The 27,929-nt window shown below is 36.9% G+C and overlaps 1 protein-coding gene across 2 annotated transcripts; it reads left to right on the forward strand.

Moving 5' to 3' along the window:
* Positions 1-27,902, forward strand: HPGD (15-hydroxyprostaglandin dehydrogenase). 2 transcript variants are annotated; one of them, XM_075028240.1, is made up of 7 exons: positions 1-189; positions 376-499; positions 4,562-4,668; positions 15,473-15,569; positions 23,750-23,826; positions 25,791-25,954; positions 27,049-27,902. In XM_075028240.1, the coding sequence occupies exons 1-7, from the start codon at positions 97-99 to the stop codon at positions 27,185-27,187; spliced, it is 801 nt and encodes a 266-aa protein (XP_074884341.1). In that variant the 5' UTR covers positions 1-96; the 3' UTR covers positions 27,188-27,902. The 2 variants fall into 2 exon arrangements, with proteins under 2 accessions (XP_074884341.1, XP_074884349.1); XM_075028248.1 differs by lacking the exons at positions 23,750-23,826; positions 27,049-27,902 and having other exon boundaries at positions 25,791-25,933.
* Positions 27,903-27,929: the final 27 nt, after the last annotated feature.

Below are 27,929 nucleotides of genomic sequence, written 5' to 3' on the forward strand. Positions count from 1 at the left end.
CGAGCGAAGGAGGGAGGAAGGAAGCCGGGCAGGTGACACCGAGCTAGGTTGCTCCGGCTCGGCGGGCGCGGGGCCGGCGGCAGCAGCGCGGCCGCCATGCACGTCAATGGCAAGGTGGCCCTGGTCACCGGCGGGGCGCAGGGCATCGGCAGGGCTTTCGCCCAGGCGCTGCTGGGCAAGGGCGCGAAGGTAAGCCCCGGCAGGCGCCCCCTCCCCTCCGCCGCCCGCCTCGCCCCGCCGGCCGGTACCCGGGGTGGCGGCAGCCCGCCGGGCTCGGCTCGGCGGGGGAGCCGGCCCTCCGGCCGGTCGGCCGTCTGTCCGTCCGTCCGTCCGCCCTCCGCTCAGCCTCCCCTCCCTCCCTGCCTCCCCGCTCAGGTAGCGCTGCTGGACCGCAACTCCGAGGCCGGGCAGGAGAGCAAGGCGGCCCTGGCCGAGCAGTTTGAAGCGCAGAGGACGGTGTTCATCCAGTGCGACGTTACGGACCAGGAGCAGCTGAAAGGTAAGAAGGAAACTGTCAGCGCTGTGCTCCGGCTTAACGTGCAGCAACCTGAAAGAGCCCGGGCTGCTGCACCAATAAGTGTGCAATTAAGGTTTCTGGAGGACAGCCTACTCCCGATCGCTCCTGACAGTCCCTCAAAAAGGATTTGCTCCTGAACCTGCAGATGTGAAACGTTGCTACCAGCGTGCGCGTATTTCACCGTGTTACTCGGCACGTTGTAAAGAAAAGCCAGAGAAATCGGATTCGTTGAGTGCTGTCTGTGACATTTTTGCATGAAAGCCTCTGCAGAAAATAACTGATATTTTATGAGTAATATATATAAACTTTAAAGCACGGACTTGCTTTTTATGAGGCTTCGGTACAGACTCCAAGCTGTATTCCCTCATCACTGGAGTAATAAATTCTGCTCTGGTTGCAGTGCTCTTTCCATACAGCACACTTACTTTCAACGTGTGCCGCTGTAGCTGAAAGCAGAATTGGGAAAAGATGGCACGCTACTTTATCACGGTGTTAAAAGTGGGTTGACAACACTTCACACACATTTTGCAGATGCGGGGAACGGCAAGGAGCTTCCCTCATGTATGATTTGCCCTTATGTTTTCACTCAGGGAATAAATCATGTTCCCTACGGAGTTCTTAGAGGATCGTATAATGTTGATGTACCCTTCACAATATTTCATAACAGGCACCATCACTTCACCAAAGTTTCATTATTAAATGATACATTCATGGATAGTGACTCAGAGTCAGATTTTGACATCACTTTTGTCAGTGCCCTTTCCCCGGATTCATTTGTGTCATGCTAGATGTGAGTATTTTTAGTTCTGCTTTTATTCACTACACTTCACTGGCCGCTTCCCCAACAGCGGTCATTGGGCATACCCATTCCTCTTTCACAAAACATTGCAGCTAGTCCAGAATTCAGCAATATTGTTCACTGCTCCGAGCTAGCGTGATTATGCCTAATTCCAAAGCTTTACATTGTCCATAAGAGAGATGCTGGACTTTAAATTTGAGATCTGCTCTAATCAGCAAAGTTTATATCAGCTAGATTGATTATTTACTTTTTCTCCAAGCGAGACGAGTAACCTAGGACCAAGAAAAAGCATCCTAGGGGTAAGAATAGCATGTGCTGCAGCATGCGTGTTACCCCAGTGTACTTTCTCTCCCATGATTCCTCCTCTCTTTAGTGCCAGGCTAGTGCAGGACCAACAGGGTGTGCGCTGGGAACTGGAGTGAGCGGGATGGGTCAGCGAGGGAGGTTTTGGAACCAAGTTGGTAGGAAAAGAGCAATCAGAGTAGGATTGGAATGGGCTCTCGCAAGGAGCAAGAGCAAGAACTGGCGGTTGCTGCTTATGCTTCTCTGATACTGCATTATGCCTGCTGCAGGTTTCTTAGCATAAAATTGCAATCGTGTCCTACAATCCTTTGGGGTTTCTGGGGTATTTTTTAGTGGTTTTGTTGGTTGGGGTTTTTTTTACTGCTTTACTTTCCTGCTTTTTTCATTTGTAATTGCAAGCCACCACTTAATAAACTTGGATTAATTTCACTCCTAGTGTTTAAAGTTCTTAGTGGATGCTTCAAGTCCTGTACTTGCTTTTTATGTTAAAGGTCATGTGCATGAATGAAGTTCCTCTTATTTTAACCTCAGCCTTTTCAGTATGAAACAAGTCACAGTACTAAAACTAGTATCTGTAGGTACATAATGCTTATGGGTAGGAAATCATCTGCTTCATCTACATTCAAGTCTTGCCTGTGCTTTTTTGTCTGGTGGCTCTTTCACATAGTCCCCCACAAAAATCTTCTATCTTGTCCCACTTTTGAAAAATCACAGCACATCTACTTTTGCTTTCTTTCCATGAATATTTGGGAAGTTCACACGAAACCAGTGTTTGTACTTACTTTCCACTGTTTTTCTTACCTTTCCTTTAAAATGGGTGCTCCTTTTCATTTTTCTTCATTCAGTATTTCATATGATCAGCTGCTTATAATTTTCATGATTCCATAAGCAGTAACTAGTATGCAATGTAAACACAAAATTATTCTACATTTAAAAAGGGAACAACAAGTCAGTTTACACTGATGTGTGGATGATAACTTTATTAAGAATTTATAATGAGATTCTTCTTTTTGTGGATAGGTAATAGATGGGATTACTGTAGGCAGGTAAACTCTTACCAGAAATATTCCAAATTCGATAATCATTCTTTATTTTAACATAGATATGCAAACAGCTGAAAAGCATTTGGCTCTTTTCTCAATGTGTAAACTAGAAAACTACAATTAGTCAAGACTGTGTGAATTTAATAAACAAATAATCGGCAAAAGTACTATTATCCACGGTGGGTTTTGAAGGCAAAAGATTCTATTAAGAATGAGGTTGATGAAAGATGCTATTCCCAGAAGGCTTAAAAGGGAATCCGAGAACCAGTTTCCAAAATTTGGAAGCTGATTGAGGGCCCAAATTGTATTTATTTTGCTTATTGAAACTAAGTTAAATGATCAGTTCTGCTCCTAATAAAGCCACAGGTTTTCATTTGCCCTTGCTGATGCAGGATTGGAAAGATGAGAAGTAATTGAAGAGTTAAATTGAGAATCCAGAGAATGAATTAGCAACAAACACAACGAAAGCCAAAAAGGCAGACAGCCAAAAGTAGAGGCTTTAGTAATATTAAAATATTCTAGTACAGAATAAGAATATTAGAAAAATCTGTACAATAAAGGCAGTTGGACAAATAAAACCTTTCCCACCAGCTGCCCAGCTCTTGTTCTGATGACAGGATGATGACTGTGATGGACCTGCAGCATTCAGGCAAAGAAAAGGCTGTAACAGTACTGACCATCTGGTGCAAGAAAAAAAATTTGTAAACCCTTGCAACTGCTGCAAAAAAGGTAGATGTCTCAAAGCTGCTGCTATGCTCCCGATTGACACTAATAGCCAAAGACTAAAAATCAGAGAATTAAGATGGTGAAGTGCTTTCATTAAGGCCTGTTGAGCATAATTCCAGCATACCTGAAATACTCTACTTTTTTAGTCAGTCACCAAAGGATGTTTTTTAAAACAATATTGGGTGGGTGGGTGGGTGTGTCTTGTTTTACATAATAACAAATATTTAGTGATGAGGAACAATATTTGGAGGGGAAAACAAACAAACTATATATACATGTCAGAATACATGTCTGCAGTCATGGAAAATCTTAGTCTGGAACGAACATCTGGAGGTCATCTCATCCAACTATCCTGTCAAAGCATGGCCAGCCTAGATGAGTTTGCTCATCAGTATGACATCATGATTTTTTTCCATACACATCTTTTATCTTAGTTTGAACACTGTCACCTGGGAGAACACAATGTCATTGTGGAAGTTTCCCAGTTTTTTATTTTGAAATTCTTTGGAAGACAGATCACCATTTTCATCAACAGAAGGAAGAAGACTTGAATTTGAGAAACACTTTATTAAAATTGCCTGACAAGTAGGATGTATAATAATTTATTCATAATGAATGGATTTAAACATAATGAATGAATTTAAACAAGAACTATTATGAATTATTTGTAGTTGAAAGATTCATATTAGCTATACCACTGAATAAGAATTGCGCTCTTAGGTTAAATTCAGACTCAACCAGGAAAATTGTTCTGAACACATGAAGCTTTTTTTTCATTTAAAATGGATGGTGCCAAATCTTGAATTCACTAGCTGTATCAAACTGTTACAAATCAAGCTATAAATGCTTAATTTCTATAATTAGGGTGCCAAACATCCTATTTAATACAAAAGGTATGGGTGCTAAGCTCTTCATTAGCTCCTGTTATCAGGCATTATAAAACTGAATGAAAAGGCAACTATGGTATCTTAATCCCTTCGGTTTTCCTGAATATGTTTAATATTGCTGAATGGTTAGATAAAGAATTTAATTGCAGGTTGCTCATTAGTGGTTAAGAAGACAATGAAGACATTGTGGTAGACTAATAAAACATTAATTTGTATGCATGCATTGTATTTTTATACCTTACTTTCCATAAGGGCTAAGAAATTTCACCCTTGGATCTTACTATAGGTGCTTTCAAAAAAGTAATTGAACATTTTGGAAGGCTGGATATTGTGGTTAATAATGCTGGAGTGAACAATGAGAAGGACTGGGAAAGCACTATACAAATTAACTTGGTAAGCATTATCTCCTTTCACATGGTCATACTTCAGTATTTAATGCTGCAATACACTTACCCTTGGCTGGTACAGATTATGCCATATGACAGAACATTAATTATTGGATGGTAAGCACAGCAATTGAAACAACAACCATGTAACTGCATATATACTGATAAATGTGTGTGTGGTGGGTCCTTTAAGTTGTCTATCCAAGACGTACAGCGCTGTGTAGAGGTACTCAGGCTAACATCAGACAACATTCTTTCTATAAAACCCAATGAAATCCCAAGTAGGTGTAATAATTTGGTGCCCAAAGCAGTAGAGTTGCACCTACATGAGGCCAGTCTGTTTATATGAATGTTTTAGAACATTTTAATTACTTGTGAGACTCAGCTGGCCTGCATTTGAGAATAAGTTGCCATTTGTTGGTGTTACAAGAAAACTTGTTCAACCAAGAGGTCCACATTTTCTCTGCCCATGAAGCAAGCATACAATCTGAGCTTTTAATATAAGCCATTTCACCATCGTCACTAATAGAAGCACACCACTTAAGAGCACTTTCTTGCTAAAACCCAGTACATTCAACAAGCCTGTAAAATTTATTTTCAAACAGATTAGTACAATTTCTTTGATATTTCCTGGTATCTCATCAGGTGAGACCACAATATCTGTTTCTCAGATGAAAATTTTTTAATTTAGACTACACTGCTAGGAGATCTAAGCTCCAAAGGAAAGACCAGCTTTCTAGGTTAATAAAATTCTGACCAGCTTGTATTCTACCACCTGTGAAGTTCTAATTCGATGGTGACTCAGCAAGTCAAGTCACCCCTATGACCAAAACTCGACAAAGTGTTATGAACTACATCAGCAAAGAAAGTAGCAAAAGGAAGCTTGGAAGAGTGCAATGTGCAGTTTTCTCCAATCAGTCATTTGGAATTTGTCAACACAACAGTAAAGCTCGGGATAAGAAAATCAAACGTTTGTTTTTGTCAAAAGTTTTAAGGACAAAGGTACCCAAGTCTTTGAATCCTAATGCCTCCATGAAAACAAACTAACAAAAAAAAACCGGAACAAGTAACACAAGCTGTATATGAGACATGTTATAGAAAAATTAATGGGAAAACATGTATTTAAAAAAAAAAGTTAGATTTAATAATACTTTTTCTTGATCTTGTATAGCTCTCCAAGGTCAAATTTGTTTATTCTTGGAAGGGACTGAACTGAGACCACAGATTAAAATTTCCACAATAAGAGAAATACATTTGTTCAATTTCTTTTGCCTTTTCCTTAAATCTTCTTTAAGATTTAACTACACATATTTCTTCATCCCTCTTTCATTTCAAAAATAATCTGACAAATTAAACATCAGGAAACTTCACATTGTGAAGTAACAGGAGTGTGACATCCTCAGTGTTATGCAACGTCAATATCTATTAGTACAGATCCCTTGAATTTGAAAGAAGACTTTACCTGTGTTCTAGATGACTTATTTCTCTTTATTTTTGTGCCTGGTTTAACACAAGATATAAGTTACTGTAGGCAGCCATCCACCTGTCAAATTTGCAAGCACAGATGGTTAGTCATCACAAGAAAAATTGGTGAGAAACACATTTGTCAGTGATTCACCTTTAAATTTAGTTCAAAAATTGAAGGCATTTCTGATCAGCAAATCTTGAAGATATTTAATGTCCAGGTAAACATCCTAATGTAGAGAGTCACGTCCAAACAATTTTTCAAATGCCAAGAGCTTCAAACACTAGGCATTGACAATCTCTTTCTATGGTTCTTCTTGTCTTATCACCAGTGATTGGGCTGAAGCAGGCCACAGGGGGGGTTGAACCATCTCAAGCAGCAGAAAAACTGGAATCCAAGTCTTAGAAATCTATATGCTTAACTATCAAGCTACTGCTTGATCAAGCTAAAAATTAAAAAAAAAAGGGGGGGAAGATTATATAGTTTATACACTATTGTATAGGTAAGTTCACTATATCTGTCTTAATGACTTCATTCATAGTTGAAACTTGAAAAATTTCATCGATACATGCTGGTGACTGGAATCAGAATATCTAAAATGATCAAGCAGAGTAGAAGCACACCCATGTAGGTTAAACCAAGGACACTCTCAGATCCAAATATTCTCATTTAACTTTTGATTTGAATATTCTTACCCTGTCTAACCCTGACTCAACCAAGTAGCTTACTTCTATAGGGCATTTCTATCTAGTTACTGTAATTTCCATAAACGAAGATATAACATTTTCTACTTTTTACTTTTTAACTATAACAATGGAAGAAAAACAGCTGCTGCATGTGATATGTTATATTTCTTGGTTCCATAGAATATTTTTTGCTTCTTGCAGAGAAAGGAGCAAAATATGTATGAAATACATGATTTTAAAATGTCTCTATTTCCCTGACGTAGGACATTTTAAGCATCCTTTGTACTATCCCTAAGAACAGGAATAACTTCTACGGCCACACATTTTGATACACATTATGCACATATTTTCTATTTTTAAAAAGGGGAAAAAAACCCTCTACATGCCACTCTTTGTCTTAGTGATATTATTTATATATTGATACAACAAATATTCCCTGCCCCAGTTTAAAGTACAAAGTACAAAAGTAGAGCAGTACGGGGCAAGATAAATCAGAACAAACACATATGGGGTGTGTTCTTTATGGCTAAAACAGTTCACAGAACCGGTTGGTCCTCAGGAATGTTTTTAAAGGAGTGCAAGGAAGTTCCCTGATAGCACTGCTTGAGAAAGCATGAAGAACAGAAAAGACGCAGAAGTTTCAAAAAGTGGGACTGAATTTAGAAGGGAAAAGAGGGGAAAAAAACCACAATTCCTGCTTGTATCCATTACAGTTTCCCAAGAGCGAGAAAAGACAGCTTGATAATGATGGGAGGAAAAGAGTATCAACTGCTAAAAAGAGATTTCTGTTGCAGTGCTTTCCACTGTTTTGCTATATTTTGTGCTAAACAACATCCACCTTTTTGCTACTTTATTAATATTTCTATTAACTTTTTTAGTTAAGTATTCCAGCAATGCCATCCATTCCTCACCTCAAAACTCCCAAGCTGATAGTGTTAACTCGATCAGTGTCAGTTTGATCAACGGCAGCTTCAACCACTCATACCCATACAAACATACAGGCCAGTTGTTATGGTATATAAAAAAAGATCTTAGCACCCATACAGGAATTCCATTTTAAATGGATATTACCAGTGTAGTTTCAACAGTCCATCACACAAACACGCCCCCACCCATGCACAGAATAGCACAAGGACATATGACACATACATTCTTATCAAGACTCCTACCTACAGTCCTCCAGGATGACAAGAACAGTGTTTCTTGCAGTCAGCTTCATAAGAATTTATGCCTAAGGAATCCAGAAATTTTGTAATATGACTTTTTTCTCTTCAAGTCCCTAAAGAAACAGAAGTGCCCACATTTTAATACGCCTTGAACATATATGTGAGTTAAAAACGATTTGGTGTTCTAAGAAGCTTCCCTAATTTTATCTTCTGTTGATGATGTAGGCTTTCTGGAACCACTGTAATTACAGTGGCTGCTATAATTACAGTATCTTTTCTCTTTACACTTAGCACAATTTATACCAAGACAATCCCAAAATTTACTTGGAGGTCCCTTTTTTATGCTCCTATGGGAGGTTTCTGAAAACTGACATAGGTTGCAGCATACAGTTAAATGTAGCAGTACTGGTATTACATATGCTTACATTTTACCTGAATCAAAAGTACAGAAGCACTTTACGTGACATTTTGACTACCTCATTGTTTTCTTATGCCAGCAAATTAATTATTTTGTAGGTATATTTAAACTGATTCCCCAAATGAAATTAAATAGACTCAAGAAAGCATTTGACAGTAAAATCACAATTATCTCCAGTTTATGTGATGATTTTGCACATTTTAACACATTATTTCGGCAAAACTTTAAATTGCAGGCCATAACTTGGGCATGCCAAAAAGACCCAGTCATATAGGATGAAATTATTTAAGTGTTGCCCAAAGAGAAGAAGGATTCAAATATGTAAAATTTGTTCAGGTGCACGACAGTCTCATCCTTCATTACTAGGCAAAATGTGGCAGTATCCAACAATTCCAAGTTTTTATATTTTTCATGGGTTTGCATAGTTTATTTCCGTAAATGGCAAAGGTAAAAAGTTTCTGTGAATTTACCAAAAGCCCTTTTCTAAAGTGAAGTCTACCTAACTCATAGTTTGTCCCTGCAAAATATTTAGATTGGTACTACAGAGGAGAGAATGCAACACCATATATGTACATGTGGCTCTGTTCAATATAGCTCATGGTGAAATAAAGGTTCCAGCAACTAGCAAACCTTGCAAAATCAATTCATTTGCTCATCAGCAAGGAAGTATTCCTCAAAAGGCCAATTCATGTCTTGGCAGAAACCAGAACGGTAACCAGGCAAACTTCAGAAGTGATTAATTTTATTTATTTTGGGGACAAAGACTTCATGATCATCACAAGGCTGTTCTGCTGTGCAAGCCATAAAAGGGATTCCTTGGCAGTATGTTGCAACACGCCTTGCTCTCCTTTCCCATCATACCAGGAGAAATGACAAGGACTGAACTTTCATCCCAAAATAATGTGACCAGGACACATGGCTGGATTCAGCAGCTGGGAATTACCAGCAGGTCCCACAGTACAGACTGAGACAAGCACTGTTTCTTAACGCTACCAACACAGAAAAAAAAAAAACCAAACAAACAAAACAAAACAGTGCTATATGTAGAAGATAAAATGGCATAGGTAACTAGTTTACCAAGCTTGCATGCTAAGACAACCAGAAATACGCTGACTCTGTTGTTCAATGGCTTAGTTGCTTGTTCTTCAGCATAATTTGGTGTCAGAAAGAGGACTAAGTGCCTAGGGAGAGATGTGGCCACCAGAAAGTGAGAAGTACCACTTACCTTGAAATTAGTGGCATGAGGGTCTATCCCTTACAGGCATAAAGAAGCCTGTAAGTATAATGACTTGCGTTGTTCATATAGCACTAGGAAGGACACAGACTTACCTTAACTGCACAGTAAGTCAATGAACTTCTTAGCTTACAGTTTTAATGGATGTTTACAGTAACCAATGTTGAAGTACAATGAAAAGCAAATTTCTTTTAACTACTTAAGCCCAGCTACTCAAAATGCAATAATATTCCTATGCCCTTCAGGAATGTGCGGTGGGGAAAAAAGTAGAGAAAACTGCACAGTAAAAAACTAAAACATAGTGTTTCCCTCCCACATTGTACGAAAGCTACTGATTTCTAGCAAATGTTCAAATCCTACTGCACATTCCTTTCTCCTTTCTGCCTCTCACCCCCTACGCTTCTTGTTTTCCACAGTTTGAGCTAGAAATTCAAACTCAAGAGCCTGTAATTTCATTTCATATAGCAAGTAAACTAACCTATACATAGGAATGCCAAGGGACTTGCACGCTTGCTACAACCTGTCTGCTTCCTAGAAAATCTACATTAAAGACGAAATCACCTCCCACCTCCCTGTCCAACAGCAAAATGCTAAAATTTTCCATGGATATCACTAGCAGAACTTAGTTTCAGACTTTTGAAGTTTGTGTTACGCAGTTCATAAAGTACGTTGAAATGTTTCCTTATAGATAGCCATCAATTTACAACATCACTGTATGAAAGTCAAATGATCTTGGGTCAAATTCCAGCTCTGTGCTAACCTGCTTTATGAAACCACAAGTCAATGGCTCTTTCATTTGTTTTTTGTTCAGTATCCTTAGTACTGAACTAGATTAGTTCAGAAACCTACACAAAATGTTAGGACTGGTTACTGACTACCATTTTGTTCTCTCAAAGGAATTCATATTGCCTTATCACCTTGAGAACAACAGGGTAGTCATCTTGAGCAGTGAAGGAATGCAGATATAGTTTCTCAGCATAAAATATTAGTATGCATAAGGAGACAGCAGAAGTATCAGACAAGAGGTGGCAAGGGAAACCTTGTTAAATAGGTATGAGAAACTATGTCAGTTGGAACACCTGCCTTGAAACACTAGGGAAAAAAAAGCACTGTGTACTAAATTACTTTCAAAGCAATCGTCACTTGCAAAGGAGGATGATTAACGATGTTCTGGGCACCATCACTGAACACTTTTTTTTTCTTTTTAATAGATCAAGCTAAAATGAAACACAAAGTATGAAAATTGACTTACTGGTATAATGTTGGAATACAAGAACATTGTACAACACTGACTAACATTGGTTCCTAACACCAGAAAAAAATGAACTGGGTGTCTTATTGAAGACTTGGAGTCTTATTAGAATCAGAGTTTCAATATATGATTTCTTTTAGAACAATACAATTAAAATTATACAGCTGTGGGATACATGGAAATGTCAAGAATCACAGATTTTGTAAGCTTTGTTTCCAATTTTTACACTGATACCTAAATTGCCATTTAATGATTTGTTAAATCAGTTACTGATTACTGATATTGTACTTCTAAAAGCAACTGCAAATGTTTTGAGTATTTGCACAATTATTTTGCAAAGCTTACCATGCTGTCAGGTACTAAGTTTTAGGGTTTACTGTATGGTGCTTCAGAATGTCTGATCTCCTCTAATTTAAATCTGTATTTTATGGAAGCTAATACTACAAGATATTCCCACACTTACCATTATAACTTCATTGGAAAGAATCCTAAGTTTACTACTAGCAGTTGAAGAGTAAAATTGCCTCTCTTGGGAGCACACTCAGACTTGCAGTGCACCTTGACGGTCCATCTTCATTAAGCGCTATAGTAACACACTGTATTTTGGTAAGAAAACAAACAGTAGTATCACTAAAATCACAGGTTTTTCAACAGCTAGGAGGACAACCATTTAGATTATTTTCTGATTTTAATGACGCTAGTTTTCAGCAGCCAGAAGCAAAAAAAAAACTAGGTGAGAGTCAGCTGTCCCAATTTTCACTTTACCTGCATTTAATTGCAAATTTGACTACTTTCCTACTCTTTGTTCTTGACATGTTTATGGACAACATGCAATGCAGTTGTAAACAAAGGAACTGTAGAAAATTCAACTCTAAAATGCAACATGCTTTCCTGTACAAAGTTAAGTCTCCTAACATATTTTAATCTTAAACCAAGTCAGACAATTTTTTTTTAATGAGGTAATTTTAAATTTAACTTTCTCAGAATTTCTATTTGCAATAGACAAACTATGAATTATTGTTGGTTAAGAGCATGGGATTAAATTATTATTATTATTAAAAGTATACATGGAGAACTACATGGTCTGAAGACACCTTTAGTTTCTTTCAGTTTATTGAAAGGCAAATTACAGACATTTTTCATCATATCCTAAAACCCAGAAAACTGGGCTGCACAAAACACATCATTCTTTGCCTGTCTTATTTTCTATTGTGTATTTCATGGTATAGTAAAGTAATAGCTGTTAAGCTTTCTTCTAGAATTCAGACTAAGTATTCTGACGTCAACAAATAGGAATTCAAAGTTGCACTTCATATGAGAGGAAGCCTGAGGCTGCAATTTATGCACTTGCAAAGATGGATTTCATAACAAACCCCAAACCCAGTATGCTATTGTTCTTTGGAAAACAGTAGTCCAAAGACTATTGTCCTTTGGAAAACCTCTTTCCCGTTTGAGTGTTTGGCATCCAGATATGAGAGCCAGCTTCACATTATCAACTCAGCTGAATCAACAGGCTCGACTGGAAAGTGGCACTAAGACTTCTCAGCCCACCTTGTATGACTTTCGTACTACAGTAAGTTCAGCCACTGCTGTTCTTCCTTGGAGAACTATTGAGAGGACTTGTCTCCTGGAGAGTGGGGAATTCTGGCAGGAGAATGGGAGATCTATCACACAACACCTTTCACCTGAAGTGCTATCTGCTGAGTGGGCAGACAGCTAGGTTGTTCTCACGCTGTATATTTGGTTCAGAGTTTATTTCCAGAATAATTCTTTATGTTACCAGCCCAGATATCAGAAATAGCCATGTCACCTGAGATCAGCCACACTTGATGAGAAGGTTTTTTGCAAGGATAACAGCAAGTGTAAGGGCAATATCCAAATGAAAGTCTACATTTATTCTGAAGACAATCTCTTGCAATACCTACGTAAAGGAGAAGGCTTCCCCAACCCCTTGAAAAAATGCTAAGTTAATGGATTCTAGAGAGAAAAAAAAGAGCAGTACAGTGATTTTGATAGGAGAGTCAAGCTACTCACTTTTTTTCTTGACTTACAATTGTGGTTTGGCCAAGGACTCATCTAGCTCTATTATCTCTTTGAATAAGAAGGATGGAGGAATAGAAAAATCCTCAAGGAGCCCCAAGCTACTTCCTTTTCCAACTGATTTATTTCCTCTAATCATCCTAAGTGGAATCCTCTTTTTCTGTTCAGCAGGCTGAGCCACTGCTCCAGGGCATGATAGGACCTGCACCTGCTCTCCATAGACAATATTAACCCCTTCCTTTCTACAATGTCTTGTGTACAGCCTATCTTATGTATATATTAAAAAACACCACTCACCCTTACGTCCAAGCCTAATTTCGGTTGAGCTGCCAATGAGTTTATATTCAGAATAAGTATACCTTACAGCAACAGTACTGGGCATTAACAGTCTTGTTTTTCAATAAATCCTTTAAAATTTACATGTGACAATCAAGATTAAACAGCACTAGATTATATTTATAAGGGCTCTGCTACTTTCCAGGACATGCAAGAGAAATCAGATTTAGTTTGGTATTTTTTCAAGCCACTGGACATAGTTCTTTGGAAAGTTTCTGCTAAAACATTTAGTCAATGACATTCTTTTGATAATAATTAAAACATTTTTTAAAAGCATGTTACCTGAAACAAAACTCTTCAGGAGAGAACAAAAAGCTTTTTATGGGATTTTTTTGTTTAAGAAAAATTTAAAATGTTATTTCAGAATTTTTAAATATTCATATTTTGTGATTTCTTACACTATTCCAGGTAATAGGTATACTGAAAATATATTAATAGTGAAAATATCACATAAAATGCTGCAACTATAGAAAATTTAAAAAGCAGATTCATTATCACAATTCCAAAGCAAACTTGGTAATGAGGCCTCAGGTGGTTTTATCTCTGTCAAGGGGCAGCTTAACTTCATGTTACTTGGGAAATGAACAAGCGATATTAATAAAGTAGGACATGCAGTCTTCCAAAGCTGGTTCCTATTAAAACCAACAAGCACAAAGGATAACTGAAATTGAATTAAAAGTTTTACTTTAGGTTTTATAACACGTTTGTCTAAAAAGATCAGCTAAGGAAAATGAAATGTAATACCCATCTTAAAATTATTCCAATTTTGGTTTGCGAATTTAGATAATGGTAGAAAAATACTTAATGTTCTGATTTTAAAAGCTTTTTCTTTCCAGTACAACTAGCCACTATCCATTAAGTTTTAGGCATATACAGATTATTCACTGTGGGTTTTTTATTACTTTGGGAAATTTCTGTCTCTATGATTCTGCAGACCTTCCCTGGTCAAAAAGCTCAGTGAAATAATTATGCAGAGAAGTGGAAATATTTGTAGGGCGACTTCATCTTTTGAATGTCTTAATTTATTTGGGTCAAATGAATAACACTAAACAGTAATAAAGTATAAATGGAGTTCTCATTTAAAAGCTGAAATAATATTTCCATAAGAATAGAAGTCACTCAATACGTTTGTTCATTTTAAGTAGAAGTTGTAAACCAAATGTGAACTGATTACGGGGAGATCTAAAAAAATTGGTAAATAATTATGAAACTCAACATTAATGCAGTAGTATTGCAACATTTCCACTAGGAGCATTGTCTGCTGCCTTTCTATTATAACTTGTTAAAATCTCAGGTAAAGTGACTTACTGTCTGGGAGACACTCTCTCTCTTGATTTGTTCAGGAGGCTGATAACCCCAGGCTTGCTGTATCTTTAGGCACATCAGTTTAAATGTCTGAAGTTTGGTGAGAGGGATCGCAGGGGAATTTCTGACTGCAGTAGGGTTCACAAACAGATCTTAAGGAATCAAGATTATACAGGTCTCAGTAAAATTCTCTCCCTCAAAATTCTTTCTTAAAAAAAAAAAAATAAAATTAAAAATCATGTGCTGCAGCTAATATTATGCTAACAACATTTCACATCTCTTAGAATACTTTTTTACCTTGTCTGTATTTGTCTGTTTGGGCTAACTTTCATTTGAGAAGAATGGTAAAACTCCAATAACTTCAGTCAGAAAAGAATACAAAGTTTTAATATCCTGGTACCAGAAATATATCACATTGCTTAATCCTAAAAAGTGTAAATTTCTCATGCTTTGAGCCAAACTGAGTTATTAGTGTTACCTTTAGATTCAGTCTGTACATATTTTATAACGTAGAGCAGTGTGTCTCAACAGAAATTCTGGGACTTGGATCAGTTCTTCTGCCACTTATATCCTTAGTTAAAGTGTTTCGTCTATAAATTATTTACTTATTTTTTATTTCATTTCCTTCACAGCTCTTATTTCACATTGTGACATTTTAGTTTGATTATTGATATCTTAATAAGAAAAATAATTAAGCTACTATTATTTCTACCAATTGCAATTGTGTTTCTGAAGTTATTGAGTTGCATTACTGTGGAGTGTCTTCTGGGTTATAATCTTCAAAGTATAAATAAGATCACTGGTAAAGCACTACAGATTCTAGGCACGACAATGAAAGCAAGATTCAGTTTTTAGGAGCATGCAAGAAAGATATTTTGAACATAATTATCCCTTTCCCCCCTATATCAGACATCTGTGATTAGAGGAACCTACCTCGGCCTAGAATACATGGGAAAAGGAAATGGAGGCAATGGGGGAGTAATCATTAATATCTCATCCTTGGCAGGTGAGAATATTTTCTGTATAAACACTTTCTGCTCACTGGTTTGTTCCTAAAATAAATGAATCATACTGATCAGTCATACTTTTTCTTCCTTCTTATGGGTCTTCCCTGTTTATTCCCATTTTGACCTGATTTTCATCACAGCAACAGAAGTAGTATCAAAGGACCACAACTTTAATTTGCTTTTTTAAACTCAGTTCAATGAAAAATTCAGTAATTTTCCCAACCTATCAGTCTCATATTTAATAAGCTTGAGCATGATGTAAAGAGAGTTTTTTTCTGGTTTCAATACTGCCACACGTTGAGGAAAAGCTAACTAGTCTCAATTAATTATGCTTATTCAGCACTATTCAATAACACTGCTGAATTAAAAGATAATGTACACCACACTGCGTGTAAAAAACCAAAGTCTAATATATAGACCTAATTTGAACTCAGGGTTACTTTAAATCTGATTATTTTTTATATTATAAAGTATTTATTGGGCATCAAATATGGAAAATCAAATAATCTTTTTTCACAGGAAGTGAGGAAGCAGTAGCAGGTCCTCCATTCAACTCCATAGGAGCACAGCTGTAGGAACATTTAAGATTAGACTGTATCTACTTTATTAATGAAGATTGTCACACACCAACTCTATATTCCAAGTCCTCTCAGACGTGATCTACCTCTGATTGAGAAGCCATAAAATTAACACTCATATTTCATTAAGCTTAAGCAAGCACATTCTTTGCTCACTATGTATCTATGCTACAACTGTATTTCAATTTATTGGCATAAAAATAGAATAATATGGCTTCCAAGTCACTCAGGGTTATTGCTTCTCAGTTGTGAGGCAGAATTCTGCACCCCTTCCTGTAAGTAGGCTCAACGTTGCAGTGTTTGGGTTCACAGCAAAACAGCACGACTGAAGGGGAAATGGTAAACAGAGAATGATGTTACCTGACACCCTTCCTCAAAAAAATGCTTGCATTTACTCATGTTTGTTTGAAAAGCTTGTTCTCTCTTGCTGCTGTCATACTGTCTGGGAAAAACTAATACATCTGGTAGCTTACACTTGGATTGGCAGTGCTTTCCTTGGTATTCATGCAGAGTACCAAATTTACTATAGTTTTATTAAAGGGTATTCTTATGTGTTTTAACAATGAAAAGCCAGCAAGGCAGCAGTGGCCATAGCTCCTGATTGTGGATAGGCGTGAATGTTCTGAGTACTACTAAAGTTTCCTGTAAACCTTGGCTTTTGTGATGAGAAGTCTGGTTCACCCTGTTGACATAATGCATGTGGATCTTGAGGATCTGACTTAATACATGTACATATCTCATACAGGTGAGGGGTTCTTTATTAAAAGTCTCCATGTACTTTTAAGTCAGCACTTGCAATACTGCCTAACACATTGCCTACTGATCCCAGTAAGTTTATCTGTGTTGGCTCAAATGGACATTGTATTGGGACCAAATTAACCCAAAGGAAATTGCTACTGCAGTACAAGAGTTCATCAACACAAGTAAAAGATTAAACTTTTTCACAGAAGTGCTGATGCCCATGCAGTGCTTAAGAAAGGGCAGAGATAGCAAGTAGTTTGATTCCTTTTCTAACTAATCTCAAAGAAACACAAAATTATTTTTATTTTAAGAACCAACAGCTTGGCTGTTCTCAATTTGTTAAGAGCTTGTAAGTGATGAAAATTTGATTTACTTACTTTTTTAAGTATTACATTGTGCCATAATGATTGTGGGTATCTGTCAAAACCAAAGCATTCTTTGCTTTGTTTGCTTTTACATGGCTTGTATTTAGCAATTGTTTCCAAGGTCATGAGGAAAAACACATCATAAAAGCTGACATACACTGATTTTTATCATTTATTTATTTATTACTATCTGTGTTTTGTGAGTCTAATTCTCCTTTCCAGTCTGAAGGTCTAAGTCCTGCAGTTTATTCCATATGTAAAAGGCAAATTGCCATTGGCTTGCTTAGCATTCCCTTTGAATGTTTTCTTTTCTCAGAGCTAGCTTCTGTTGATCATTAAACTTTTGAGTGATTTTGATCCCTCCTGTCCAAATTCTCTATAAGATTTTATCAGATACGCTCTGCAGACAGCAAATATTCTTGTGTCTTGCTGAGCAGCAAGAAGAGCTGTATTTCGTGCTTACGTAACATTCAATAATATTTGCTTTACACATTAATTAGTTTCCAGTTCTTCACCACGGGAATTTTGCCAATGATTTGAACTAGGGACAGAATCGAGCCTTACTGTTTTATATTTCCAAACACCCACGGAACTACTTAAATGCTTCCTATGAAGTGGATGCTTAAAGCATTCATTCAGCTGGATGAAAGCCAGAGCGTCCACCCTGTCTTTCCAGTATTGAATCTTCTTTTCTTTAGTGGCTCCACAAGACAGAACCAAGTAAGAAAGGGAGAGAAATATGTGAGCACATGCAGCAAGTACCCAACTCCTAACCCACTGTGTCTCAAAGCTATAAAACTTTCTTACTTTTATGCGATTTGTGCATTCATATCAAGAGGAAGTAATGATGCTAAACAACAGAGATAATGGGAAATGTGTTTTACTGCCAACTTGGCCCCATAAAAGGTAATGCCAATGACTACAGGCTTTTGCGTTGCAATAAACTTCATTTCAAATTCAAAGAGTAAAATGTTCTAAAAAGTCTTCAGTAGGAAGCTGCACATGTTAATTTTGTTTAACAGAATAGTTACAAGCAACAGAAAAAGCATACAAAACTAAATTTAACTCCTGAGATTATTTACATGATTAAATTTAGCACTGCCTCTTACCTTTTGGTGGCTGGTACCTGTACACATTCAGTAAGTGAAGGGGGAAAGGAATTCATGTGTATGCATGCACTTTTGTTTTGATACTTTCACACTTTCAAGAAGGTATTCTGTTAAACTGAATTTGTATCTGTGTGGATTCTAGCAGATTAAAAAAAAAAATCAAAGTATTCATAGAGGGCTTAAAACCTGGTAAAATGTTTAGCATTAGATCATGCTAGCTTTCTGAGAGGTTTTTCAATGTGTAGTGTATCTGGATACCTTTCTGTTGTACAGCCATATCAGCAGTTTGATTGCATTCAACTTCAAGCACTCAGGCTCCACAAACAGTCAGTTTATCCTCATCCTACAGAAAGCTCCAGCCAAAAGACATACTTAAAGTACCCGTCACAGCAAATGGGCTTCTTTAGGACCTGATCCTATATATATATATATAAAAACAAGAACAAAGCTAAGCATGTGGTTAACATCACTGAGTAAAGGCAAGACTTTATTACAGTGATACAGTGGAGTGAAGGTGTAAATGGCTGTACAACTGGGGCCCTCAGTTCAGCATCATGAAAGAGCTTCTGGTCCCTCCTCTTTTTACAAAGGAGGATGCTGAGCAAAATCCACATGAATGAGGTTAGAAAATTTAGAAACTATTCCCTTGAGACTTCAGCTCACTGTTAAAAAAATTCCTAGAAATGACACAGCTTACAATTTTTGCTAGGATTTCTGGGTCTCCTTTGTTTTGACACAGATCACAGTAGTATAACTGACATAATGAACGTGATCTTGTACCCCTCCCTATTCTTAAGAATAGGGTATTATATAAACCCCATTAATCAATTCTCTCATCACTCTGTAAGACCATCATGCCCCTAGCTCATTTCTCTAGTTACATATCCGCTTCTTCAAAAGAGGCTTTGGCCTTCAAAGAACATTGTAAGCATATTCCATGCTCCTTATCCAGATTTTTGCCTAAGGGCGACAAAGGAGATTTCTGTAACATGGTTTGGAAAGACATTTTATTTAAATAAATATGGTTAAATCTTGTGCTGTTATTTATTTATAAGTATTCTGTGTTTTGCAATAGGCTTTGATAAGTATTTTTTTATAAAACAAACCTAATACAGAAAGGAAAACAAATTACTTTGGCAATATTTTCCAGCACATAGATCAGCACACTTTTGGTTTGCTTTTAAATAGGTTCTGTCAGTTTGCCAAAACTTACCTTTCAGCATTTTCACATATCTCCTTCATAAACAATGAAAAATTTAGAGTTTTAGGATGCCACACAATACTGTGATTATCACATTAGTGAGAGAAAATGTAAATATTTTAATGGAATATTTAACTGTTTTAACAGTGAATTTATTTGTCTAAAGCATAACTTGGAATAGCGCTTCATCACTGCATAATCATTGTGTAGAAGTGGTGCTTTTTGATGAACCCAAAGCCTCCATGAGATCAACAGCTATGGTAGAAAACAGACTATGGTTCTTTAGTCTCTCTGCCACACTCATCCAAACATGAAGTACACTCTTCCAACAATTAATGAAACTTAAAGATACTATCAAACAGGAATTACATTTGTCTCAAGCTGCCTAACAGTGCACCCATGGAGCAAATAGGGGGCAGAAAGGTCATCTAAAAGCTAATAAATCTTATTCAAAGGAATAGACTTGTTCAAATCTCTGAGGGCAACATATGTTCAGTGGGAAAGCATACCTAGGGAAAAATGCTTAATTCTGTATTCATCAAAGCTCTTCAGTGGACTGCAAGGAAATACTGGTTTCAACAAAGCTTACTGATACAATTCAAACTTATTGACACAATCCTCCACGTCCAATCTAATTTCTCAAGATGTGGATATTGGAACTATTGACCACAATAAATAAGAAGTTGTAGTGAGAAGCCCGACACCACGTCTCAAACGGTAGAGTGGTCTTGACACTGTAACAACAAGGGGACTAAAGTATAACCAAGGGCAAGAGCTGTCTCTGTCAGCCTGCCAGGAACTGAGAAAAATAAAAAAGAGCATAGTTAACACTGATACATAGTATTACTGCTGGTCTGCTTGGAGCTGGTTTTGGTAAACCGAAGAGTACCTGCAGTCATCATGAAATCATTTGCAATTCACCAATTAGTTCTCGATGAAGATTGTTTGAGGGGAGAAGGAAATTCCCTATCCCCTTTCATGTAACAGTTCAGGGATGAAGCAACATCCAGAGAGAGGAAAATCTAGGCATAGTCGCCTCCCCTTGCTAAGAGAGACTGAAAACCACAAGTATCACTTTCCAGGAGTACGCTGCCCCATCACTATCCATTTGAACACCCTCCCCTTCCTCCCCCCATTATTTTGTGCATAAAGTTCTCCAGTCTGTTTTACTGCTGTTCTACTTTGCATAAGATAATCATATATTCATGGGAGCAGCAAATAGAATCCAGATTTTCTTACAGATGAATGTCCTAACTAATATGCTATGAACTCATCTTTGCTCACTGGTTGAATAAAATATTCGGGCAGAGCAGGCTCAATGTCACACAGCAGTTCGTTCCAAAATACTTGCTAGCACAGCCGCCAGGACACACCGCTAACGGATGGAGGCTCAGCTCCTCCCGGGGCAGGGAAGTGGCTCAGAGCTGGAAATCCCATACCATGGTTCTGAGTACTGAACTCAGGAAGAAAAGTGAGACAGGACTGTCATTGTTTTGGGTGAGGGATGCTAGGACTAGTCTTCATTGTCCCTGCTTTGGCTGAAAGCGAGTTAGTTGATTTCTTCTTGGTTCTCTACTTTCCTAACTGAAATTATTATTTTTGCTAAAGAACTGGGTTTAATGTTTTGATTCCAAAAAAGTGTTATTTGTTCCTCCCTTCCTGACTAGTTATTCCTGTTGTCATTTGACATTTAAGTAAGTCTTTGAACCTTATTCCACTTCATTATTGTGAGCTGTGCCCTTCCTTTGTTTATTTCTTGACTTTGTTTCTTTTCCCTGTCAAGTAACAAGTAATTTGTCTTGCTGTGTTAAAAAAAAAAAATTACCTCTAAACTCTGTGTTTCCCAATAGATTTTGTCTTTTACCTGTCTGTTAGCTGCAGCCTCATTGGGATTGTTTCTTCCTTTAAAACATATAAAGCTATTCAGGAGTTTTAAAAAAAAATAGTATCATAATATTTGTAAGGTGCTAATATTCCAATGTTTCCAATTATTTGAAGAATGGTGACGATCATCAAAAGCCACCAAACAGAGGAATATTAAGCCTGTGTTGCGATCACAACCCACAGGAGACAACACAAAAGCCATTTTCATAAAGCAAGTTCTCAATCAGAAGCATAACACATTAATCCAAGCTAAGCAGATAAATACAAGTTTAAGAGAACAACCAGCCACTGGGTTAAGTTCTTCATTTCCCACCACTGAACAGTGCTAATAAGAGTGTTGCTTTCACTGGATCACCAATGTAGCATTTAAACCAAGATAAAACCCAGAAGCTGTCAGGGTTGTAATTAGAGCTTTGTGCCATCTCAGAAAGTTTTTTCCTTCAGACAAAATGGATTCTAGAGCAAAGAGCCCATACAAGTCTCTGGCATAGGCAATTTTTCTGACAAATCCATACTTAAAGCTGGGCAGTGTATTCTTCATCTCCACTGAGGTAAGTCACACCCCTTCTTGATTATATCCCTTAAAGGTATGGAAGATGAAGAATGAAAAAACATATCTGAGAGAATAATTGGGATGACTTCCATTAGAATCGAACAGTAACACATCAAAATCAATATCCAGTTTTACAACACCACATTCGGGAATACAGACAAATTTCATCCTCTAACTTTAGGACAGGCTGTGGTTTGCTATCCACAAGACTGTAGCTTTCAGGTGCAACAACAGCATCCATGTGGTCCAGTTCAGCTGTCATTGTATAGTGGAAATTTTTGGCATAATGGGCAGAAATGTATATACACTCATGGTCTGTCATCTCTTCTTGACCAGCTTTTTGCCATCAAACTCAGTCTTACTAGAATTAAGTTCTTAATTTTCCACCAAAAACTCTGTTCTCCCTTCTTTCTCCACTATAAATAATGATTTCATGTTCTCCCACTCCCACCATAAAGGTTCACAATGTTACCAGTCATTTTTCATTTTCTTCTGCTTCTCCTTACAGAAGATAGCAATGATATTACCCATGATTGTTACCTCTTTTTCCTGTTCCATTCTAAAAATCTTCATCCTGGCTTTTCATTCCAGAACAGGGCCCACTGCAGAAGGTACCATACCATGAAATCCTTTTCAGCCAATCTAATTCAATCTAAAAACTGCTTCAAAAACTTTCCTATTCATGTCTTGGCTTTCATTTCTTTCTGCTCACTATCTGAGGTCTTCATCTTATTCCATTCACAGTGTTTACTCACTTATCTCTATAGTTCCTCTGCACTGAGGTCCTGCATTCACTTCTTAGTGCTTCCTCCATTTGCTTATTGCAAAATGGCTTCCCTATTTAATTTAAAACTCTTTAAAATAACTATCACCTATGAAATGTTACCAGGGTAGTATTGTAAGTGAAACAAATTTTACAATGCCTCAGATGGTGCATCAAGTCTGAATTACTTTGTTTTTATAGTTGCTCCTTTGAGCAAAAACCACTATGCAAAAGGCTACGTAATTTGTTATAGTACTACCCACGTTGCCAAATAAATAAGCAGCAACAATATTGCATGGGCAGATGTATGGGCTGACTGTGCTTCAGTCAGCTGTGCAGCACACACATTCTTATCTCTCGCATTAGGGCTAGGGGGAAAGCTTTATCTGAGGCTGAGTCTTGTTACTATTCCACAGAAGCAACATAAGCAAGGGATTTAAGTCAGACATTATATTTATGTTTTTATATATTACAAAGATAATATTAAATCAGTTACAGTAGTCAAAAAGGATTTTGCTATTTCTCTTACCTTTTCCCACACTTCCTCCCTGAAATCACTGTAAATGATTGCAGGTGTCCAGTTTACATATCAACAGCTAGGGTGTCAGCAATCAAAGTTTGTCTAAAATACTTTACATACTTCACATCCTTTACAGATTCATAGAAGATGGCTAAAAAATCTCATCCTCGTTTTCTTCCAGATCCTGTCCTCCATTTTAAGTCATACTTCATAGATACTTTTCCTCTTAAAAGTTATACTTTTTTATTACTCTTCTTTTGCCTCCTCATGGTTTCATCCATCTCATATCTTTTCCCAGCCTACCTCAGATGACAAAATATAATTTGCAATTTTTTACTAATCTATTTTGTTGCATCTCTATGAATCCATCACTTATTTTTGACATTATAGACCTATATGTGTGTTTAAGGTAATCATAAATAGGAGTACCCAACATCTTTATTCAGCTACCTTTTTATTTTAAAGGACTCATGCCTGCTGCATTCCAACCTGTGTACTGTGCTACAAAGCATGGTGTAATTGGATTCACACGGTCAATAGCAGTAAGTATGTGTTTTTGAAAACAGTATCAGCAGCTCCTTGGGAACATGCTAAGTTTCTCATGTTCCCTCTCTATTGTCACACAACTGGAACTAATTTCCTTAAAGAAAATGAAGTGTCTGAAGCAGTGGAGGTTCTCTCCTTTCACAAAGGGAATCCAAAGATGGAATAAGTAAGGCATGTGTGTGTTTATGACCTATTTGAGGTTTTGGGAGCATAAAAGAAAGATGTTGCAAAGTAATTTAAGAACAGTGGGAGGAGCCCAAAAGTCAAATTCTTATCCAAGCTTTAAAAAATTTTTTCATAACACCATCCCAGTCATTTAACATTTTGGTTTCCTTATTTGTAAGTCAGGTTGATGACTTTTTTTAACGATATAGGCACTAAAGTGTAAAAAAAGTGACTTGAACACAAAAATGTTTACCTTTGTTTATTCTTAACAACTCTTAATACGTTGAAAATGCAAAATGACACATTCAGGATGGGACATGTTAAATGTTATCTGACCACACAGTAAGTCTTAGCTTCTGACTCCAAATCTTTCTAGCTAAACTGGACAAGCAGTATAATAAAATAACTTGGAGGGAGTAAATATGATTACACTTTCACAGGCTAAGCTTAAAGATAATCTACTCATATAAGATTGCCTATCTAATTTCCAGAATAAAGCATCTGAAATGATCATTTGGACAGTTTATCTATATTTTACACCCTGACCCAATTAACTTCTTTTTTAGATTCACCTAAACAGATTAGTATGGATAAGTGTTGCATATAACGTATTAGCCACAGCGTGAACATGACATCTGGTTTTCCATCTTTGTTTTCTCATGATAATATAAACATCACCATCTAAGTTCAAAAATAAAAGGTCCACTAAAAAATTAGAGGAAATGTTGTCTCTATGGAACATATGCCAAGGAGAAAAAGAATAATAAACATAGTGAATCACCGTATTTACCAGAAAAGGCAGTAGAGCCTAATGCTGGGCAGGTATGATACAAAACATCTAGGAATTCAGTTTCTTTTCTTCTCCAGACCAAAAGGGCTGGCTTCCATATCATGAAAATGGCACGTGATTTATATAATACCAGAAAGGATTCCCGTTAAATGTTCAAATAAATAGAAATCGTTGTTGAACAGTTATGGTTATTCTTGGATGTATCATGTATAGTTTGTGAGTTCTGTGCCATCGTTAAGAAAGTTCATCCAGCATTCAACATATGCCTGGATGCTGATCAGACTTCTTTGCTACACACATGCATTGGTAGCACCACAAATGAAGGACCTTATCATTCCCAGAACAATTTGTGCTGCTTGCTTTCATCATGGTCCTGAATTGCTTCCTGAAAAAACTCCTGCCTCTTTCCTGGAGTTCACAGGGATGTTCCTGTGGAGACGCTCAGTGACAGATTCACCCCTCAGCAGGGACAACAGAGCAGCTGGAAAGGTTTATCATTAGTTGTAGGGGTAGAGACCAAATCCTATTTCTCTTGACATGAGGGAGGTAAGCACCATCTTAGAGTTAAATCTTGATTTAATTTCAGATAGTTTTCTTTCAGTAAGAAAGTTCTTCTAAAGATTGAAAGCGTACATTTGGGAGATTTTTTTTTTTTACTTGGTTATCCTTATGAGAGTTACACCATAACCCTACAATACTGTTAATGGCATGCCAAGAGCACTAATAAAAAAAATATTAGAAAAAAAAGCTGCATGGAAAGAAGAGCGTTGATTTCCTGTAGAATTGTTCTCCCAGCAAAGGTGATTTTTTTTCTAGTCATCTAGTACTATTACTAAACAAATCATGCTTCAAACTTAGTTGTTGGAACAAAACAATCAGTAGTAACAAAATTTTCTTACTAGGCAAGGCTGAAAAGTACTTAGTGGTAACTGTCATTCTTTGAAAAATTACTTACACAATACTGTTCTAAAAAGTTGATGATGAATGCCTTTTTCTCTTTTCTAGTTAGCTGCTAATATGGAAAACTACGGTGTGAGACTCAACACAATTTGTCCAGGATTTGTCAACACACCAATTCTTCAGTCAATAGATAAAGAAGAGAATATGGGACAATATTATTCATATAAGGATGAGATCAAAAATATGATGCAGTTCTATGGCGTGATGGAGTAAGTCAAGTCAGACACAGTGGGGTTTTTGCCCTTTGGTGATGAAGAACAAGCAGACACAACAGCACTTTCAGCAAAATTAAAATAAAAGGGAAATGCTGGCTCAGATAAAATTCTATCAAATGCATTATCCTATATACAAGGAACAAATGGCAGATATCTAAGGTTATTTTAAGAGTATCACCTACATAGTGATATTTCCCTTTACGCATTCCCTTTCCTCAACAAAGTGCAAATTGAATTCCCAAGTTAAAAACGGTGGGTTTGGTTTTTAATAGCCCTTGGTGTTCTTTCATAAATTTGTTTAATCAAATTTGTTGTGAGATACAGGGTATGTCATTTGTATTGAATTTCCACAAAATTTGCAAGTGAACCAAGAGAGAAATCAGACCAAGCACTGACGAAGCCGGACTAAGATCATAAGAGCACAGTAGTAACAATGGTGGATCGGATCAGTTACCTAGCCCGTTACAGTACTGCCAACAAAAGCCAAAAGCAGACAGCTAGGAAAGAGTGTGAGCACAAGACAAGCCTAAAGTGATTTTTTTTTTTAACACTTTCTCGGTCTCTAACAAATAGCTGCTCAGATACTTCTGCACAGAGGAAATTGTATGACTCTGTTGTTTCACTCACACTTTTTCATATGTAAAACATATAGCACCTATTGACCACAGCAAACTGCATGTGATGAAATGCTCCTTATGCTAATTGTAAGTCAGACCTGCTACAGAAACAGGATGAATCAACAGCAACAGCAAAGAGCGGCAGAGGACTGAGTAAGGATTACTTCTGTCCATTGCCCTGACAGAGAAAACTTTGATAAGAAGCCTAGTGGCAGCTGGATGCCCACAGGGACATCTAGAGCAAACAAATGATGATTTGTAAAGTTGCCACTTTATGTCATATGCCCTGATTGAGGAGACTGAATTTCTCTCCTGAAAAACTCATACCACCTCTGCTTTACTTGAAAATAAATTTGTTCAAATACTAGTTTGTTTAATTTTCAGGGTATATAGATTTACTTTGAGTTTCTTTACTTGTCCTTTTCACATGTTCTATTACATCGTGATTCTGAAATAACTTTTCTTTTTCAGCCCATCAATAATTGCTGAGGGACTGATAACAATAATTGAAGATGATACTCTAAATGGAGAAGTTATGAAGATTACAGCATCCCAAGGGATTCATTTTCAGCAATACAGCCAGACACCTTTTACATCAGCAAAGAGATAAATAATTGGTTTATGCTAAGTATTTTTGGCTTTTCTTACCCATAAAAAATTTTGAAAAGAGTAATTTTTGGAAAAAAAAATTAGTGTTCTATCTAGAGCAGTGACAGCATTCAAACATTCGCATGCTAATAACAAAGAGATGGACAAGAAAATCTGGTGTGGGAAAATGTTAGCATCCTATTTTGATTTTATAAGCACTAATAATAGTATTTATTCAGTAGAATAAACAGACTGCTCTGAAGATTTTTGATTACCTAGTAATAGAGACCAGTTTTTTCCTTCTGATAGTTCTGATCTACATACTCCAAATGTATTTTGGTGGACCCAACTTACTTCATATAATTCTTTTTGCTGTTGCAAGCATCTAGTTATTTATATCTTTAATTCTTCAGACCAGGAATTCAGTTCAGGAGTCTAGAACACAAATATACCTACCTATAAGGAGTTAACAATTTACTTTTTCTTATGAAATGTAAAATAGAACAAGAGGCAAAATTCTTTTTCCTCATTTATATATGCAACCGAATATGTTGCATATCACACAAGAAAGTACAGATTTTTATCTTCTTGGATTTTAGCTATTTATAAAATAGTTCAGAAATATTTTTGTTTTCTTTTATAGCTATATATATGAATTTTCTCTCTCTGTATATAAAAGGATGAATACTTTGCCATTGATTGAAATGTCTTACTCATTAAATCTCATTTTCTAAACCTTTAAATCTAATTTCTTGCCTTGATTG

This window comes from Buteo buteo, chromosome 1 (assembly GCF_964188355.1).
Source record: "Buteo buteo chromosome 1, bButBut1.hap1.1, whole genome shotgun sequence".
NCBI lineage: Eukaryota > Metazoa > Chordata > Aves > Accipitriformes > Accipitridae > Buteo > Buteo buteo.

Excerpts from the sequence above, each read along its gene's own strand:
- HPGD (XM_075028240.1), top strand. The coding sequence starts at position 97 with ATGCACGTCAATGGCAAGGTGGCCCTGGTCACCGGCGGGGCGCAGGGC. Across the intron at positions 190-375 it reads TGCTGGGCAAGGGCGCGAAG|GTAGCGCTGCTGGACCGCAA; the intron begins GTAAGCCCCGGC and ends CTCCCCGCTCAG. Across the intron at positions 15,570-23,749 it reads TAATATCTCATCCTTGGCAG|GACTCATGCCTGCTGCATTC; the intron begins GTGAGAATATTT and ends TTTATTTTAAAG.